The 16,128-nt window shown below is 65.2% G+C and overlaps 4 protein-coding genes across 4 annotated transcripts; 1 reads left to right on the forward strand and 3 right to left on the reverse strand.

Moving 5' to 3' along the window:
- Positions 1-31: 31 nt before the first annotated feature.
- MORN4 (MORN repeat containing 4) lies at positions 32-3,452 on the forward strand. Its single transcript, XM_064431036.1, has 5 exons — positions 32-153; positions 1,570-1,667; positions 1,795-1,909; positions 1,995-2,104; positions 2,221-3,452. Exons 2-5 carry the CDS (start codon positions 1,601-1,603, stop codon positions 2,367-2,369), a joined length of 441 nt encoding a protein of 146 aa, XP_064287106.1. The 5' UTR covers positions 32-153; positions 1,570-1,600; the 3' UTR covers positions 2,370-3,452.
- Positions 3,453-3,527: 75 nt separating this feature from the next.
- On the reverse strand, positions 3,528-6,354 carry HOGA1 (4-hydroxy-2-oxoglutarate aldolase 1). The gene is made up of 7 exons (XM_064431024.1): positions 6,107-6,354; positions 5,396-5,524; positions 5,191-5,318; positions 4,955-5,089; positions 4,686-4,782; positions 4,433-4,566; positions 3,528-3,926 (listed from the first exon to the last, which is right to left on the reverse strand). The coding sequence occupies exons 1-7, from the start codon at positions 6,333-6,335 to the stop codon at positions 3,777-3,779; spliced, it is 1,002 nt and encodes a 333-aa protein (XP_064287094.1). The 5' UTR covers positions 6,336-6,354; the 3' UTR covers positions 3,528-3,776.
- Positions 6,355-7,125: 771 nt separating this feature from the next.
- Positions 7,126-10,355, reverse strand: ANKRD2 (ankyrin repeat domain 2). The gene is made up of 9 exons (XM_064429489.1): positions 9,647-10,355; positions 9,145-9,258; positions 8,904-9,065; positions 8,612-8,719; positions 8,332-8,430; positions 8,004-8,102; positions 7,777-7,875; positions 7,404-7,502; positions 7,126-7,314 (listed from the first exon to the last, which is right to left on the reverse strand). Exons 1-9 carry the CDS (start codon positions 9,911-9,913, stop codon positions 7,210-7,212), a joined length of 1,152 nt encoding a protein of 383 aa, XP_064285559.1. The 5' UTR covers positions 9,914-10,355; the 3' UTR covers positions 7,126-7,209.
- Positions 10,356-11,027: 672 nt separating this feature from the next.
- UBTD1 (ubiquitin domain containing 1) lies at positions 11,028-16,104 on the reverse strand. The gene is made up of 3 exons (XM_064431047.1): positions 15,945-16,104; positions 12,082-12,309; positions 11,028-11,854 (listed from the first exon to the last, which is right to left on the reverse strand). The coding sequence occupies exons 1-3, from the start codon at positions 16,012-16,014 to the stop codon at positions 11,469-11,471; spliced, it is 684 nt and encodes a 227-aa protein (XP_064287117.1). The 5' UTR covers positions 16,015-16,104; the 3' UTR covers positions 11,028-11,468.
- Between the last annotated feature and the right edge of the window lie 24 nt (positions 16,105-16,128).

The raw sequence follows: 16,128 nt of genomic DNA on the forward strand, positions 1-16,128 counted from the left end.
GCGGTTGCCATGGAAACAGCCAACGGCGAGTGGGGATGGACGCTGGCGGCGAGGCACCGCCCGGCGGGGCGGGGTGCTGGCAGGGGCGGTGGCGGCCGCCGCCCCTCGGCGGGCCGTGGTGGGCAGCGGTGCGGGCGGACAGCGCGGAGCCAGGTGAGCGCGGGCCGCGGGTCCCTGCGCCGCCCGCCCCGCTCCTGGGCGCGCCCCGGGCCCGTGAGCATCGCCACGCGCGTCCCGGTGCTGGGGCGCGCGTGTGTCAGCCGTGGGTGCATGGACACGGCGGGGTGCGGGTGCACGGACACGGCGGGGTGCGGGTGGGCGCTCACGGGAGCAGAGACACGACGGGATACCGACACACCGGGGTGCGGGTGCCTCGCCCGGGGGCGCGGTCACCCCCGGGCGGGTGGGTGCGTGGCCCGGGGTGTGCGGCTCGCGGGGCCGTGCCCCCCGGCCGCCGTGCGGTCCGGGCTGCGCTGCGCTGCCCCGCCCTCTGGGCGGGCTGGAGAGCTCGTGGGGCGCTGTCCCCCGCGTGAAGTGTCCCTGGCCGTGCCACCGCCCGCCGCAGCACCCTCTCCTGCGCCTGGGCAGGCTGCGGGGTGGGAGCCGGCGGCGCTCCGCTCCCTCCCATCAGCAGGGAGCACTGTTCAGCCTCGGCTGGGGCCACTGCTCCGGACACAAAGCCCCGGCGAGTTCCTGTTTTGCTCCTGCTGGGTCTTGCGGTCCAGTAGCCGCCTCTTGGGGGATGCGCTGTAAGCGGCTGGACCCCGCCTGGATGCTGGGAGCCCCTTCCCACCGCTGGCACTGCCGGAGCTGCGCCGGCAGCTGCTGGAGAGGCAGCGCCCAGCCCACCCGCGGGGCTGTCTCTGTTCTGGTGCCTTCCTGCGTGCTGGGGAGCGCTGTGCTGCGTGGCAGGGCTCTGAGGTGTACAGGGCTTCAGGAGATGCTTGCTGGTGGCAGGGAGATTTGCAAAGCCTGGGTAGCCGAGCAAAGCCCCAGGATCCTATCTCTGCTGTCCCTCTTGGGAGGAGTGTCCTCTCATCCCTGGGGGTGAACTGGGTCTGCCCATTCTTGGTGATGAATCCAGAAACCCCACAAGCTCTCTCCTCACTCTCCTGAGGAACTGCCCCTGAACGCAATCCAGAAAATCCATCTCCTCTCCAAAACGTTTGTTTCTGTCGGGAACAAAGCTGAGAGTGGCTCCTGGCCTGAGCCTGCACAGTGCAGGACCTCTGGGGTTCTGCTGGAGTGCCATGACGGAGGCAGCCAGTTCGTGCCACACTCCTCTTCCTGCCACTCACTCACATTTCACAGGGCTGTGACCCCCGTGGGCTCACATCTCCCGAGCCCTGCAGTGGGGCGGGCAGCAACCCGAACCTGGCGGCTGGGGTTTCAGAGCCTGGGCAGGGCAGCTGTGCTCCTGGGCTCACCTCCTCCTCATGTGTGCTGTGCCCTGGCAGAGCTGTCCCCAGGGCAGACAGGCTCCTCTCTGCCAGCTGAGAGGATGCAAGGGCCCTGGGCAAGCCGAGCCGCTCTCCCTGCCCAGCAGCTCTCTGTGCCTCTCCCTGGCAGCTCTCGTCCTGCTGTGCTGGAGGCTGTTGCCATGACCCTCACCAAAGGCTCCTTCACCTACTCCAACGGGGAGGAGTACCGCGGCGAGTGGAAAGAAGGTGAGATGAGGCAGGAGAGAACGGTGCCACTGTGCTGGGGGACAAGCAAACCCCACACCTCTGCCCAGCCCCACGCTGGGGCAGGTCCCGCCTCTGCCCTGTGCTGCCCATTTCTGCTGTCACCTAGGTCGCAGGCACGGCATCGGCCAGCTGACGTTTGCGGATGGCACTGCTTACGTGGGGCACTTTGAGAACGGGCTCTTCCACGGCTGCGGCGTGCTCACCTTCTCCGACGGCTCCAGGTGGGCACGGCGCTCCTGCCTACGCCTCCCCGGGCATTCCCCCTTGCCGCGGGGAGCTGCTGCCTCAGGAGACCCTCCCACACAGGTACGAGGGGGAGTTTGTGCAGGGCAAGTTCAATGGCGTCGGAGTCTTCACGCGCTGTGACAACATGACCTTTGAGGGCGAGTTCAAAGGCGGGCGCGTGTACGGCTTCGGTGAGTGCTGCACGGCCCCTGCTCAGCACAGCCCCTTCCAGCATCTCCCGCTCCATCCCTCCTTCCCTGGCCCCATCCCTGCCTCCTCACTGCCAGCCCTTGCCTCCCCTCCCCAGGTCTCCTGACCTTCCCTGATGGCTCGCACGGCGTGCCCCGCAATGAGGGCTTCTTTGAGAACAACAAGCTGCTGCGGCGGGAGAAGTGCACGGCCATCATCCAGAGGGCCCAGGGCGCCTCCAAGTCTGCCCACAGCCTGACAGCGTGATGTCATGCCCTCCCACCAGAGCAGGGACCCCCCTACTTGGGCGCTGGCTGGCCCTGGAGAAGGGATGTGGCACTGCTGGGTGCCTCCCTGCCCTTCGGCCCCTCCAAGCATCCTCCTGCCAAGCCCCTGCGCTGGAGGGGATGGGACCCTCCGCTCTCCACCCAAGTGCCCTGGGGCAGCCGTGGTGCCTTCTCTTTCTGGCTGTAGCCCTGGCACCTGCTGGAGCAGCAGAAGGACAGGGGTTTGGCCCCTCTTCCCCCCAGGAAGACTGTGGACCACTACAGCTGCTAGCCAGCTGCAGAGGATGGAGCAGAGGGGTAGAGGCTGGTCCCTGACCCCACTGCCAGGGTGCCTTGGCTGGAAGCTGCTGACTGAACCACGTACCCCCAGAGGGGCAGCTCCTGGCTCACTTTGTTGCCCTGGTCCTGGAGGCAGGGTGGGCACCCCGGGCAGGCTGTGGCCTGCACGCTCAGCTCTGGGCGACTGGCCATCCCTCTGCATGCCCAGGGTACGGTGATACTGTGTCCCCAAGGAACCCAGCCTGCTCTCAGGGCCAGCCACTGGGCTGCGTCCCCCTCATCCCTGTGCCAATCCACCCATCCACCCACTGCCTTGGGGACATCAGCAGCAGCATCCCCACCAAGAGCGACTGGGGAATGCCCAGCCTGGCACATGTCTGCTGCACGCTGGTGGAGGATGGTAGCAATGGCGAGCAAGGAGAAGGGTCAGCTGGAGCCTGGAATGAGGCACGTGAGCAGGGCTGCCTGGAGTGCCAGGGCTGGGGCAGGAGGCCTGGGCAGGGCGGGGATAGAGGTACAGTGAAGGGGCAGGCAGGGGGCACACAGTTCCCCATTTTGCCCCCCACAGGCGTCCTTCACCTCCCCACTGCATGCTCACCTTGGCCCCCGGTGCAGTCTGGCTGGCCCTGGCACAGGGGTCCCGGCAGCCCTCACTGCCCAGTGCAGGCTCCAGGGCCGTGCCCTCCCTGCCAGGCTCTGCCTGCACCGGGTCCCGTGCCTTGCTGTGACCCTGCCTTGTGCTGCTGCCTGCACGGGCCTCAGCTCAGTAAACCATGTTGCCAAACACCTGTGCCACGTCTTTTTTGCTGGGAGCAGGGATGGCACGGGGGCCTTGCACAGACAGGACTGCAGACACAAAGAGGAGACTGCAGGTTTATTCATGGCACAAGGATCCACCCCTCCCCAGGAGAAGACAACAGGTCCCTGGGAGCTGGCAGGGCTGCAGGCTGGCCTGGGGTTGCCCTCCTCTACACCCAGTCTAGCCCTGTCCAACAGGGAAGAGTAACATGGCAGCCCTCTCCTGGCCACCTCCCAGCATCCCCAGAATGTCCCCAGTTCCCTGACTCCTGTACCTTCCCAGTGCGGGAAGGGGCAGATGGAGAACACCTCACAACCAGCCATTGGCACTGAAGGTGCTCCTCAGCTCTTCAACCTGGGCAGGGCTCAGAGGGGCCAGGGGTGCTCGGCAGGGCCCTCCGTAGTAGCCAAACCACTCCATGGCCTTCTTCAGCCCCGGGACCCCAAACCGGCGGGTGACCTGTGGGAGGGAGGGCGTGGAGGCTCTCTGGGCTCTGCTGTGCTTTGCTTGCCATCACTCCTGTCCTCGCCACGTGGGGCTGCAAGGCTGGCAGGGTGTGAGGTGGCTGCAGCACCCCATGAAGAGCCCACTGTGGGGTGGGGGCAGAGCACACCCACACAGGACTCCACACGGGAGCTCTGTGGCACGTTGGGCTCTGCAGCAGGGACAGGCCATTCCACAGTGGGTTGAAGGGCCCAGGAAGGACCAGCTCTTCCCCCACACACACTGCTGCTATAAATAGCCAGCAAGGCTCTGCATGACGGAGGGTCATGCAGTGCCCAGTGCCAGTGGACAAGCTGTTCCTTAACATGACAGGGCTGGCACTTCCCACCTTCTCACCTCCAGCCTGTCTTGGCTCCTGTCGCCCTGAACCACCCCTCCACCCCCTGCAGCCCAAGGGACTCCCATTCTTTGCCTCTGTCATGGCCTGGCACGCCCTCCCCTCAGCATCCCGGCCTGCTCACCGCTGTGTTGGGCTCAATGAGGCGGTGCTGCAGGTCACGGGCCTCCTGCCACTGGCCCCTGCGGCACAGCCGGTCCAGCTGACACAGTGGGTCACCCAGAACATTGGCGAGGGCACACACACCCCCCGAGGCGCCTAGAGACACAGGACACGTTGGCAGCCAGCTCAGCATGCTGTGCCTAGCCAGCACCTCCCGGTCTCTCACTGCCTCGCCCTGCCAGTGTCCCCAGCCAGGGATGGGCAGCTGCACTCACCCACAGCGTAGCTGGCCAGCAGGAAGCCAGCTGATCCTGCCAGCACCTGGAAATCCTCCTTCCTTGTCTTGTGGACCATCAGCCCCATGCGGGTGATCTGGGGAGAGACATGCTGTGCCCTGGGGCAGGCATCACCCAGCCCCCCTTGCTGCAGGGTGCCTGCTGGCAGCCCTGGGGTCCCGGGAAGGGCTGCAAGTCCCAGCTCCCCATTCACAGCTTAGGTCCATGTTTGGTGCTAGGCAGCCCTGGGAAAGTCCTGCCCCACTCACGTCGCCACCGCTGTCCTTGATCCCAATGATGTTTGGGTGCTGAGCCAAGGTGATGACAGCCTCCATGGGCAGGTCCAGGCCGGTGTTGGCAGGGACACTGTACAGCACCACGGGGATGGGGGATGCGTCGCCAACCTGCAGGCAGCCAGGCAGATTTCAGATTTCAATAGCTGGGGACACACTGGACATGTGTAACCTGCTGCCCCAGCTGCTGGCAGGCGCTGGACACGGCTCACCTCCGTGTAGTGATGGATCAGAGCAGCAGTGGTCATGGCCCCCCGGTAATAGCAGGGTGTCACTACCAGTGCCACGTCAGCCCCCGCCTCTGCCATGCTGACTGTCAGCTCGATGGTGGCCTGGGTGGCTGGGGAGGAGGCAAAGGGTGAGGGGTGCTCCAGGGGGACACACGGCCCCTGCACTGCCCCCCACACAGGCACTCACATTCGCAGCCCGAGCCAGCCAGCAGCAAGCGGTCCCTGGGCAGCGCCCGGCGCACGCAGCTCACCACCTCCACCCTCTCCCGGGATGCCAGGTATGGATACTCCCCGTTGGAGCCCAGCACCACCAGCCCTGGAACACAAGCGTGGGGAGGGCAGGGCTCAGGCACAGGAGAGGAGTGCCAGGCCCGTCAGGTATTCGCATTACTGTCACTCCCTTCTTTGCTGCTGGCACCCAGGCAGAGCTCCACAGCCCACAGTGTGCCCTCTCCTGCCTATGTCCTTGCAGTCCCAGCCTCCTGGGCAGAAGAGAGGAGACTCTGGATCATCCTTGTGAGGCTGCAGCCTCCTCTGCAGCTCCTCTCCTATAACCTATCCATCCTTGGCAATTGACAGATACATATCCCAGGAATTTTTGAGTGTGCATGAAAGTGCATTGCATAACTTCAAGCCTGCAGCTATGAGTGCAGCATGTGTGCAAGCCTGCACATGTGTGGAGTGTGTGTGCAAGCACCTGCTGGCGTGTGGTGGGGGTGTGCAAGGACACACTCGTGTGCCTGGGTACGTGCCATGGTGACCCGAGGTGCTGCCAGCCAGGGAGCAAAGTCCAGCTAGAGGCTGAGCACCCTTGGGGAGCTGGCAGGCTGCCGCACAGCCTCTGGGGCAGGTGGGGATCTGGCGGGAGCCTGCCCCAGAAGGACGGGGCAGCGCTTACCTCGGAAAGGGATGGCGGCGTAGCGGCGCAGGTTCCCCTCCAGCTGGGCATAGTCCACCTCCTGCGCGGGCGAGAAAGGGGTGGCGAGCGGTGGGAAGATGCCGCCGAGATTGAAGGAGGGCACTGATCCCTGCGGGGCGCAGAGCCCCCGGCAGTGCCCCGGGGCTGCCCGGTGCCGAGCCGCCAGGGCAGGCCGCAGGGAGGAGGCGAGGCGGGAGCCGAGTGCCATGGTGGCCGGGCTGCGCTGCCCGCCCCGCCGAGGGCTGTTAATGTTTGACGGGGCACGTGAGGGACCCGCAGCCCTGCTGGGCAGGTGACATGGGGGGTGGTACCGCATGAGCTCAGGATGTTCTTCCCCCTCCAGGAGCTGGCTGCAAGGAGCTCAGCGCCCCTCCAGCTGAGCTTTGGCCACCGCGGCCGTGGCTTTCCCTTCTGCTTGCCAGCCCTGGCAGCCGTCCCTCTGCCTCCTACAGGGCTGGGCTGCAAGGCCAGAGAGGGACCCGGCATTGCAAGCAGTCCCAGGGCTTCGGTCAGGGATCACCTGAGCCACCTGTCAGTGTAGGGTCTCCTGTAAACGGGTGAGTGTGAGCACTGCACTCAGCATGTGTGCAGAGGGACCAGCTGTCCCCTGGGGATGGCTGCAGCAGGAAAGGCAGAAGGACAAGAAGCCATCCAGCCCCACAGAGTGGCTGTCCAGCACGGGTACAGCTTCTGCTCTTTGGCACAGCCCCAGCCTCCAGCACAATATGGACACAGGCTGAGCTGTCCTCCATGTATTTTTCCTCCCTGAGCTTGCCTAGGTGGGACTTCATAGGACTGTGAGCAATCAGGACTCCTGTAGCAAGGTCCTACCCTTGGACCACTCGGTGTCACCAATACTTGAGTCCTAGTGATAGAAGGCAGGGCTCATCATGCTGCCAGATAACCCAGCTCCCAGGATAACCCAGCTTCCCCAGGCCCACCAACGCTGCTGCAGGCTGCCCAACCTGAAAGCCACCTGGAGCCAAACTCTGCTTTTTGCTGACTTTTATTGACACAGACAAGCCTTGTCTGGATCCTGCTCCTTGGAGCTGAGCCCAGCCCCTGGTCCCTGCCTGGTGCCATCATGCAGGGACCTCCATCTCCCCCTGTGGCTGCTCCTTGGTCTCCAGCGCCTGGCGTGTGTCCACCTGCCACTGCTGCACCAGGTCTGTTGGGGTCTTGCCAGCCTGCAAGGGTGGGCAGAGAGAGGCTGGGCACAGGGTGATGCAACAGGGTGGGGCAGCAAATGGCCTCAGTGCTGGCCCCACACACTCACCTCATTCTTGGCCATCATGTCAGCCCCGTGCAGGATCAGCGTTTTGATGATCTTGTAGCGACTGAGCCGTGTGGCATCATGCAGTGCTGTGTCACCTTCCTGAGAGACACAGCTTCACTGGAGATTGTGGGCCAGGGACAAGGACCCTCTGCCTGCCCCCAGCACTGCTCCCCAGGCCCCAGCACAGCCATCTCCACACGAATAAAGGGTACTGTTCCTGTCCCAGACCTGGCTGCAGCTGCAACCATCCTGGGGCAGGGATGTGTGTGTCCAGATGTGCCCCTCCGTGGGTGCTGGAAGCCCTCAGAGGGGTCAACAAAGGCAGGGGGATCAGTGTTGCCCCCAGTGATGCCTGCATGGCTGCAGCACTCACCCTGTCTGGGGCATTGATAGCCACCCCGCAGTGGATGAGATGCTCCACAATGTCAAGGTGTCCGGTTCGGGTGGCCACGTGAAGGGGTGTGCTGAGCAGCTTGAGGGGGGATGAGAGGGACATCAGGGGGGATCAGCACCCCCATCTGCTAACCCAGCAGAGGGTCAGCCCTGGTACTCCAGCGTATGCCCCTGGCACAGCCCTATGACCTGCTCTGCCCTGCTCACCTTGTCCTTCACATTGAGGTCTGCTCCACGATCCTGCAGCAGTTTGACAGCATCCAGGTGCCCACCCCGGCAGGCCCAGTGCACGGCAGTACAGTCCAGCTGGACATACAGTGCTGTGTCATGGTGGGGGACACCCCTACCCTGTGCCTGTCCCCTGCCCCAGCAGGTCCCCATGCTGGAGCTGAAGTGGCAGAGCCCTGCCTGCAGCCACTTCCATGATGGGGACAGCACTGCCCCACTGCAGGGTCCCCAGTCCTGCTGTAGGTCTGGCTGCAACGCACCCAGATGCCCAGACCAGCATGCAGCTGGAAGCAGAGTCCAGCCTCACCCGGTCCCTGAAGTCAACAGTGGCCCCACTGTCCAGCAGCTTCTGCAGGATTTCCATGTGTCCCTCCAGCGAGGAGCGGTGCAGCGCTGTGCGGTGGAACTGCGGGACAGGGGGGCACGTTGGAGGACAGATGCATCCTCCCCTGCCCAGTCTGGTTGTACCTCCAGCCCCGTGCCAAGGGTCCCAGCCCTCACCCACGGGCATGGTGGGGCATGGCTGCAGGACTTGGTGGCATGAAACAGGCGGGGGGGGGACAACCAGTGGCTGCCAGGAATGCTACCTCATCACATGTGTCGGGGGAGCCACCGTCTGCCAGGAACTTCTCGATGACGTGCATCTTGCCCTGGACAGCGGCTCGCAGGAAGGTCTCTGGCTCCACAGGCCCGTCCTGGCAATGGCACAGGCTCAGGGCTGGGGCAGCACAGGGGTGCAGGAGAGGGGACAACATGGGGGCCCCCTGCCCTGCTTCCCCAGCTTCCCTCTGAGTGGCAGGGTGACCCAAGGGCTGGCCTGTGGGTGGTCCAGCCCCTCTCCCAGCAGCCCCCTCCCACACCGTGGAACCCCTGACGTACAATCTCCAGGGGCTCAGGTGGTGGGGTGGGCTCGGGGGTGGCTGCCCGCTCTGCGCGGCGCTGCCGGCGCTGCTTGCGGAGCTCGATGAGTCGTTGGATGCTCCCCACGTCGATGATCTCCCGCCTCAGATCCACTGAACTCCTCCGCACCTTCTCCTGGCCCTGGTGAGCACACACAGCGCCCCGTTTGACTCGTCTGTGACCAGCCACCCCGGGCCACCCTGTGCCCCAGCCCACTCACCTTGATGGCCTCAAGGCCCCAGTTCCTGGGCCCACAGCGTTTCTCCTCCTCCAGATCGGGTGTGTTCATCCGCTCCACGGCCGGCGGCTCCCGAGCTCCATCCCCTTTGAGTTTCTGCACAGGCACAGCGGGTGCTGCATGGTCTTGTCTGGGCACAGGGCAGCCCCACTGCCTCCGTCCTCAGCCTGCCGGGGAAGGTGGCTCTGGGCATGGCTCCACTCGCTGCTGAGGTCTGTGGGGTGCTTGGCAGCCCTTGGGCTTGCGCTTGCCTGCCCACCCTGCTTGGTAAGCCGGGCACCTGCCGGCTGCTCAGTTCTGCCCCATGGGCTAGAGCTGCCGGGTTGGGAACTTGATCCCCCTGAGAGCCCTTGGACACCTTCATACATCCCCCAGGATGGCAAGGTCGGTGCCAGCCTCCTCACATGCGAGTCCTAAGGATGGACAGAGCACAATGGGGGTTCCTACTACAGCCCAGGAAGGTTCCCCTGCCCTATGGACCCACCTCTTCCTTCTCCTCCTCTGCCAGCTTCTGCTCGATGAGCTCCTTGGCCCGTTCCACATCCAGCTCCATGTCTGCCTGCAGTGCACAGTCCTGTGCAGGATGTGTCCTCTTCTCCTTGCTGCCACGGGCAGGGAGTTCCCAGCCTGGCTCCTGGTGCTGCCGGTGGCTTTGCTGGCCGTGGGGCTTTATGCTGCTGGCCCCTCTGTCCCACAGCCCAAGGGCACCAACAGCTGTGGCTGCTCCACATGACTGGGGCAGCTTTGCCATGAGCTCACCCTCCTGCTTTCTGCCCTGACTCACCTCTCCAGCCCCACACCCTCTTAAAGAGACCCCCCACACACACACCCTGGGATGACCAGGACATCTGTGCTCGTTATGGGGAGCTGCAGTGTGCAGAACCTGTGACAGCCAGTCAGGAGAGGCTCAGCAGAACAGGGACATGATCCAGGGTCATCCCACAGGCATGGCACCTATGCTTGTGCCATGCAGCCTGGGCAAGCAAGATGCTCCCATCTCTGTCCAATCAGATGCTGCAGCAGCCACCAACATTGCCCGAGGTTCCCTGGCACCTTGGGCAGGGTGGGGGCCTGAGGGTGCCTGCCCACCCCAAAGGGAGGCAATGGGACCCCTCAAGTCTCTCAGCCAGCAGCAGGCAGCACGGGCTGCCAGGAGTCATGGCCCCTCCATGCTGCTTTAGAGGATGACCTCAGGTGTGGAACATTCTGAGCAGCCCTGCCAGGGTCCCCGAGGCTGCCTGGCCCCCCCCACAGCACATGGCAGCCTGGCAGCAGGAGACTGCCTCACGTGGGGCCAACAGGCAGAGCCCGCAGCTATTCCCGGCAGCAGGAACATTGTTCAACCCTCCTGAGAACTTCCCCCTTGTAAGATGAGGCCAACACTGCCTTGTGCTGGGACAGTTAATGCGCTGGGCACCGACCTGGGGGAGGGACGGGCAGCTACACGTCACTGCTACCCTCCTGGGCAGTTCCCAGGGCCATCCTTGGGTGCCCTGTCCCAGGGGTGTGACAGCTCCCATAGCAGAAGGACTATTTTCATCAGGGCAGGCCATGGTGGTCATGAAGGTAGCCTTGGGACTGTTCCCCTCCACAGACTGTCCCATCTAGCTCAAGGGCAGACACAAGCTTAAACCTCCAGAGGAGAAGCACCAGGAAAGGGACGTGGCGACCCACACTAAGAAGCAGCTGGAATGACAATGGGACAATGCAGGGGAGGGGGTCCTGGCAAGCAAACAGCCAGGGCGGTTAGGACAGGGCCAGGGTGGCACTAGGGAGCAGAACTGGGGTGTCCAGGCTACCCCTGACCACCCTGTGCCCATTCTGACATGGGAGCAGATACAGGACAGTCACAGGGACCTCATGGCTATGGGTTACAGCCCCCTCCAGCCTGTCCCCAAGGCCAGAGGAAGGATGAAAAGGCTTTATTGATAAATACAGACTATGTACAGAGGGGAGACATCTCCACCCAGCCCAGCACCCCACGGGTCTCCTGGCCAGGGGGAAGCCAGAGCCCAGTGGGTCACAGCCTCTCCCTGCCGGCACAGCCTGGCAGAGGAGTCCCAGCCCCAGAGACATTTGGTCTTGAACTCCTTCAGCAAACACGGCGCCTGCCCGTGTCCCCAGCCAAGGGGAGCCACCGTGGTGGCACAGCCCCATGCAGACCTTCCTGGGGGGATCACCTGTGTGGCAGCCTCAGGGGGGAGCAGGAGCAGCTCCGGATGGGCCAGAACACAGCACAGGGAATCCCCAGAGGTGCCGCTGTCCCCCAGCCCCCTGCCCTCTCCCCTCAACCAGCAGCGGGTGGCTCAGTTCCTGGGTGGAAGGGGCTGGTTGACAATCACTTGCACAACAAAATCCTTCTGGATCTTGGTCTCCTGCAGTCGTGTGCGGTCAGTGAGCAGCTTGCCTGAGAAGAACCAGCGCTGCCAGGCCAGGTCAATGCCCTCCTGCGCCTGCAGCTGCTTCTTCAGCTGCCCGATGGTGTCACTCATGCTGGCGCTGAGGCGCAGGTCCTTGCCGGTGGAGAGGCGCACCTTGAGGGTGAACTCGCGGCGCGCGTTGGGCGGAGGCTCGGCCGGCTCCAGCGCCTCCTCCTCGCTCCGCTCCAGGATCAGGTTGACGGGGGGTGCAAGGCAGTAGACGGGCAGCTGGTAGCGGTTGCCCAGCTCATCGTAGCACTCCGTCAGGGACCCTGGGGACAGCAGGATAAGACACTAAGGGTGGGAATCCCCATGGACCACTCAAATGGCGACAGGGCCACCTCAAGCAGCATGGCACAGCCTGCCTTTCTCACCTCAGCTGGGCTGAGCTCTGGATGGCAGGTGGGAGCCCCTTTCCACTCCAGCCTGGGACCCCCATGTGCCCAGATATGGGGCACTCAGCACACAGCCCACCCAAACACCCAGTGCTGACCCTCACCATGGGGCAGGGTGATGCTGGCTCCATCGAGGATGGCCTGGGCCAGGCTGTGGTCATTGGCTTCTACAGCGTAGGCAGCAGCCTTCAGGGCATCCCAGATCTCCTTGCGGCCTTCGAAGGCTGGTGCTGTGTCCCAAAACTCGTCCCGCTTGCTGCGCAGCTGCCCGTCTGTCATGGGGTAGTCACTCTTCCACTTGGGACACTCCTTCTTCAGGGGCTCATTGCGGCCTGCAGAGGGGGGATATTCAGCCAAAGGTCAGGGTTTCCCCTCGGGTCCTCAGCCCCCCACCTCCCCACAACCACAGGTTCTTCCTGAGGACCTCCTGCACCCCAGCAAGGGTCTGGGGATCACCCTGTCCAGTGAACAACAGCCCGCAGTGTAGCCAGGGGTGGCTGGCCTAAGCAAGCCTGGCCCAAGATCCCACTGGCCCCACAGCAGTTGCTCCCCCAAGTGACACACTTTGCCCCAGGGGGACAAGGGCTCTTGCTTCCTTGCTTGGGGGACCAGCCACTGCCCCGTAGGGTAGTCACAGGGCCTCCGGGCCCTTTGAGGCAGCACAGTATTTATAGCTTGGGGAATTAGCCAGGAAATAAGCTGGTGAGTCGGAACGAGAAGGGGATTACAAAGGCTGAGCTGCAGCAAAGGGGGGTCAGGACTTCACTGTTCCCTCTGCCCACCTCGGGATGACAGGGACCAGCTGCAGGCAAGACAGCAGGCACACAACGTCCCGGGCATCAGAGGGACAGAGGGCATCACTGCCAGACTGCAGGTGCCCCAGCAACGGGCTGAACCAGCCCCTAGCCACATCCCCACAGACCTGCAGCAGCCAGCATTGCCCAGGGATCTGAGCCACCCCAGTGCCAGTCCCAGATCACCATGCCCTCACTACACCGGGCTGTGGCCCTGTGGGAACAGCCCTGTCCCATCGGTCCCACAGCCAGGCCGGACACGTGGGGCAGGAAGGAGTTGTTGTCACTCCCAGCTGAGCTGGGGACAATGAATGATAACACCTCCTTCCTGTCACCCCCCTCCCTGAGCTGGCCAGGCAGCACCCCTCCTCTGGGGACAGGATGAGGGGAAAGTGAGGCTCCAGCTGGGCAGGAAGATGCCGGTGCCCACACAGCGTCCTGCCAGGCAAGGTAATGCCACACACCCCAGCCACTGGAGACAGCCACCACTGCCAGCTGTGGGCTGAGCCGAGTTCCCCAGGCAGCTGCTCCTGAGCAAGGGTGTGCTGACACACAGCACTCCACGTCCTTTGTGATTGCACCGGCCCTGCCTCACCCCTGGAGCCAGCACAGCCTCTCTTCCCAGCCAGCACCCACCTCAGGGGTCCCCAGGGGGCACAGGTGCTCAGCTAGCCCAGGGCTGGGCACCCAGCATCCCCGGCAGGCAGCATCCTGCCCTCATCCCTGGAGCAGCAAGGGCAGCCGGCTGCAGCCAGCGCTGCCGATTCAGCAGTCACGGTGCTGGGCCAGAGGGATTTGCAGCACCACAGGACACGGCAAGGTCAGAGGCAACACCTGCCCCAGGAGGGCAGCGGAGAAGTGTCCTGAAGCCAGCCTGAAGGACATGTCTGGGATCATGTCCCTGCACTGCTATGGCCATCAGGCTGGGGCTCATGTTCTCACAGCCAGGAATCGTGGCCAGCACTCCCAGCACCATTCCCCCAGCTCTGCTTGCAACAAAGGGAAGAGGCTGGCCCAGGAGAGGCAGCAGGACTGGAGCTGAGGGGGTCGGCTGTGGCAGGGACAGACTGTGGCTGCCTCGTGTGTACAGACATGCCCAGCAGCCTTGCCCAGGTAGGCAGGGGCTTAAGCCTAGTCTATTTATTGCTACCACCCAGCTGGGCCTGCACCTTCTAATCACCTCCTGCTGCTCTATTCCGAGCCCCTTGTGCAACTCTCCACGGCAGCACCACCAGACAGGTCCATCCGCTCGCTGTGCCCGGACTCGAGCCAACAGGATCTGGCTGGCAGCCTGCTGCCTCCTGCCCCGTGCCTGCAGCACCCTGCCCGTGGCTCAGCCCCCGCCGTGCCCTGCTGAGGGACCCCCAGGCAGGAGGAGGTGACCCAAGGGCCTCCCTGCCCTGGGCTTGCTCCCTGCCCGCAGGAGCCTTAGGCAGCCCCAGCTGGCAGCTCCTGGAGGCCCCAGAGAAGATGTCAGCCAGAAGGCAGCAGTGCTGGCTGGTCCACTCCCGAGCCAGGCAGGGCTGGGATGCTGCGTGCCACGGGCATCCCCAGCTCCTGCTGTGGTAAGCTGGCCACCCCAGGGACAATACTGTCACCTGCTGCCAGGAGCCCTCGAAGAATCACTGCACAGGGGGTCACAACAAGCCCCAGCCGGGGCAGGAGCTGGCCAGGCAGGTGGGCTGCTCAGCAGCCCCTGTGGCAGCAGAGCTGTGCAGGCAGAGCACCCCTCCCTGCTGAGGGTAGGTGCTCATGTACTGGGACCTGCTGGCGCAGGGCAGTGTCCCCACAGTGCTGGGGACAGCAGCTGTAGCCTTGCTTCATCCCCCACCACCTGCTGAGCAGCTGCCATGGGCTGGTGGGACCATGCAAGCAAAGGCAGGAAGCAGCCAGGGCACCTGGCACAAGGGACAGCCCCGCTCTCCTGGGAAGGGACATCCTGGAAGAAAGCAGCAGCAGCGACTGCCAGCAGCATACCAGGAAGAGACCATGACCCATCCCAGGAGAGCAAGTGGGGATGGAGACACAGGGTCTGCAGCCAGCTGTTGCCTGGCACGGGAGGAGATCACACAGATCCAGATGTTGGGATTTTACCCTGCCCCCCATCACAGCAGCCTGAGCCACAAGGTAATGGCCCCACATCCCCCCAAGCTGAGGGGACAGTCAGCCAGGAAGCCGAGGCCTCAGCGATTCCCGCAGGAAGGCGCTCCTGGGGGGCAAAGTGAGTCGGGGTGGGGGAGCTGCCACCCCAGTCCATCCCAGCAGGGCATCCCCGGGGCAGGCTGGCACGCCTGGGGGCGGCTGCCCACGGCACCCCGCACGTGCTGCCGGAGGGCGAGCACCGTCCCACGGAAAACGCCCTTCCCTGCCTGCCTCCCTCATCCCAGCTGCAGGCGAGGGCCGGGGCGTCCCGTCCCGGGCACACGCTTCCTGCCCCTCCTCTCCCGCCGCCCACTACCGCTCTGCCATAAACACGGTAATTACCGGCTGCGGCGGCACCGGCCGGGGAGGCGGCAGGGGAAAGGCGTGATTCATCCTACCAGCCCACGGCTTCTCCGCCAAAGTCCGCCGTACCATCCCCGCGGCCCCCGGGACCTCCGGCGCGGCATCACGGGGAAGCGCCTCACGGCAGCCGGGTGTTCGGCACCGTAACTCCGGGGGCTGCACCAGCCCCGCCGCCGCCGCTCCCTGCCCTAGCCGCCCCTGCCGAGGCCCCGGGGCAGCGCGGACGCGGCGGTGCCCGCCGGCAGCCGCACGGGACGGCGGGCAGGCAGCACCCTCCGTTAGCGGGACCCTGCCGAGCCCGGACCGGGGCACCCGCCCCCGCAGTCCTCCCCGGACAGCGCTTCCCGGGAGGAGCCGGGAGCGGGCAGGGCTCGGCGGGACGCGCTGCGCCCCAGCCCTGACCCCGCACAGCCCCGGGGCACCGGGACGGCAGCCGCCGCTCCCGTCCGCTCCCGAGGCCGCGCACCGAGCCGGGCTCCCCGGGGTCCGGGAACCCCGAGGGCACCGAGCGGCACTGGGGCTGTGCGAGGGGGAGTTGTCCCGTGGCGGACTGCGCCCCTCCGGTGCCCACGTTCCTCCCGCGCCACCCCCGGGGGGACACGGGACCCCCCCCCCCGCTCCAGTGCCCGCGATCGCGGGGCAGCCCAGCCCGGACGACCCCCGCTCACCGGCTCGCTTGCGGGTGTTGCCGCCGGCGGCGGGCCGCTCCTGGCGCTGCCGCCCCACGCAGCCGCCCATGGCGGGGCCGAGCGGCGGCGCTCGGCATCGGGGCCGCGCCGGCTCCGCGCTGCGCCCGCCCGTGCGCGCGGGGCCGCCCCGCCCCCGGCGCACGTGACCGCCGGCACCGCCCCC

Source organism: Passer domesticus, chromosome 8 (genome assembly GCF_036417665.1).
Source record: "Passer domesticus isolate bPasDom1 chromosome 8, bPasDom1.hap1, whole genome shotgun sequence".
Lineage (NCBI taxonomy): Eukaryota > Metazoa > Chordata > Aves > Passeriformes > Passeridae > Passer > Passer domesticus.

Coding starts and splice junctions, on each gene's coding strand:
- MORN4 (XM_064431036.1), top strand. CDS start 1,601: ATGACCCTCACCAAAGGCTCCTTCACCTACTCCAACGGGGAGGAGTAC. Junction 1,910..1,994: donor ACCTTCTCCGACGGCTCCAG/GTGGGCACGGCG, acceptor CCTCCCACACAG/GTACGAGGGGGAGTTTGTGC. Junction 2,105..2,220: donor CGGGCGCGTGTACGGCTTCG/GTGAGTGCTGCA, acceptor TCCCCTCCCCAG/GTCTCCTGACCTTCCCTGAT.
- HOGA1 (XM_064431024.1), bottom strand. CDS start 6,335: ATGGCACTCGGCTCCCGCCTCGCCTCCTCCCTGCGGCCTGCCCTGGCG. Junction 5,319..5,395: donor GGCTGGCTCGGGCTGCGAAT/GTGAGTGCCTGT, acceptor CCTCCTCCCCAG/CCACCCAGGCCACCATCGAG. Junction 4,783..4,954: donor TCAAGGACAGCGGTGGCGAC/GTGAGTGGGGCA, acceptor GTCTCTCCCCAG/ATCACCCGCATGGGGCTGAT.
- ANKRD2 (XM_064429489.1), bottom strand. CDS start 9,913: ATGGCAAAGCTGCCCCAGTCATGTGGAGCAGCCACAGCTGTTGGTGCC. Junction 9,066..9,144: donor GGGGCCTTGAGGCCATCAAG/GTGAGTGGGCTG, acceptor TGTGCTCACCAG/GGCCAGGAGAAGGTGCGGAG. Junction 8,720..8,903: donor CACCTGAGCCCCTGGAGATT/GTACGTCAGGGG, acceptor TGCCATTGCCAG/GACGGGCCTGTGGAGCCAGA.
- UBTD1 (XM_064431047.1), bottom strand. CDS start 16,014: ATGGGCGGCTGCGTGGGGCGGCAGCGCCAGGAGCGGCCCGCCGCCGGC. Junction 12,310..15,944: donor CAACACCCGCAAGCGAGCCG/GTGAGCGGGGGT, acceptor CCCCCTCTGCAG/GCCGCAATGAGCCCCTGAAG. Junction 11,855..12,081: donor CAGCATCACCCTGCCCCATG/GTGAGGGTCAGC, acceptor TGCTGTCCCCAG/GGTCCCTGACGGAGTGCTAC.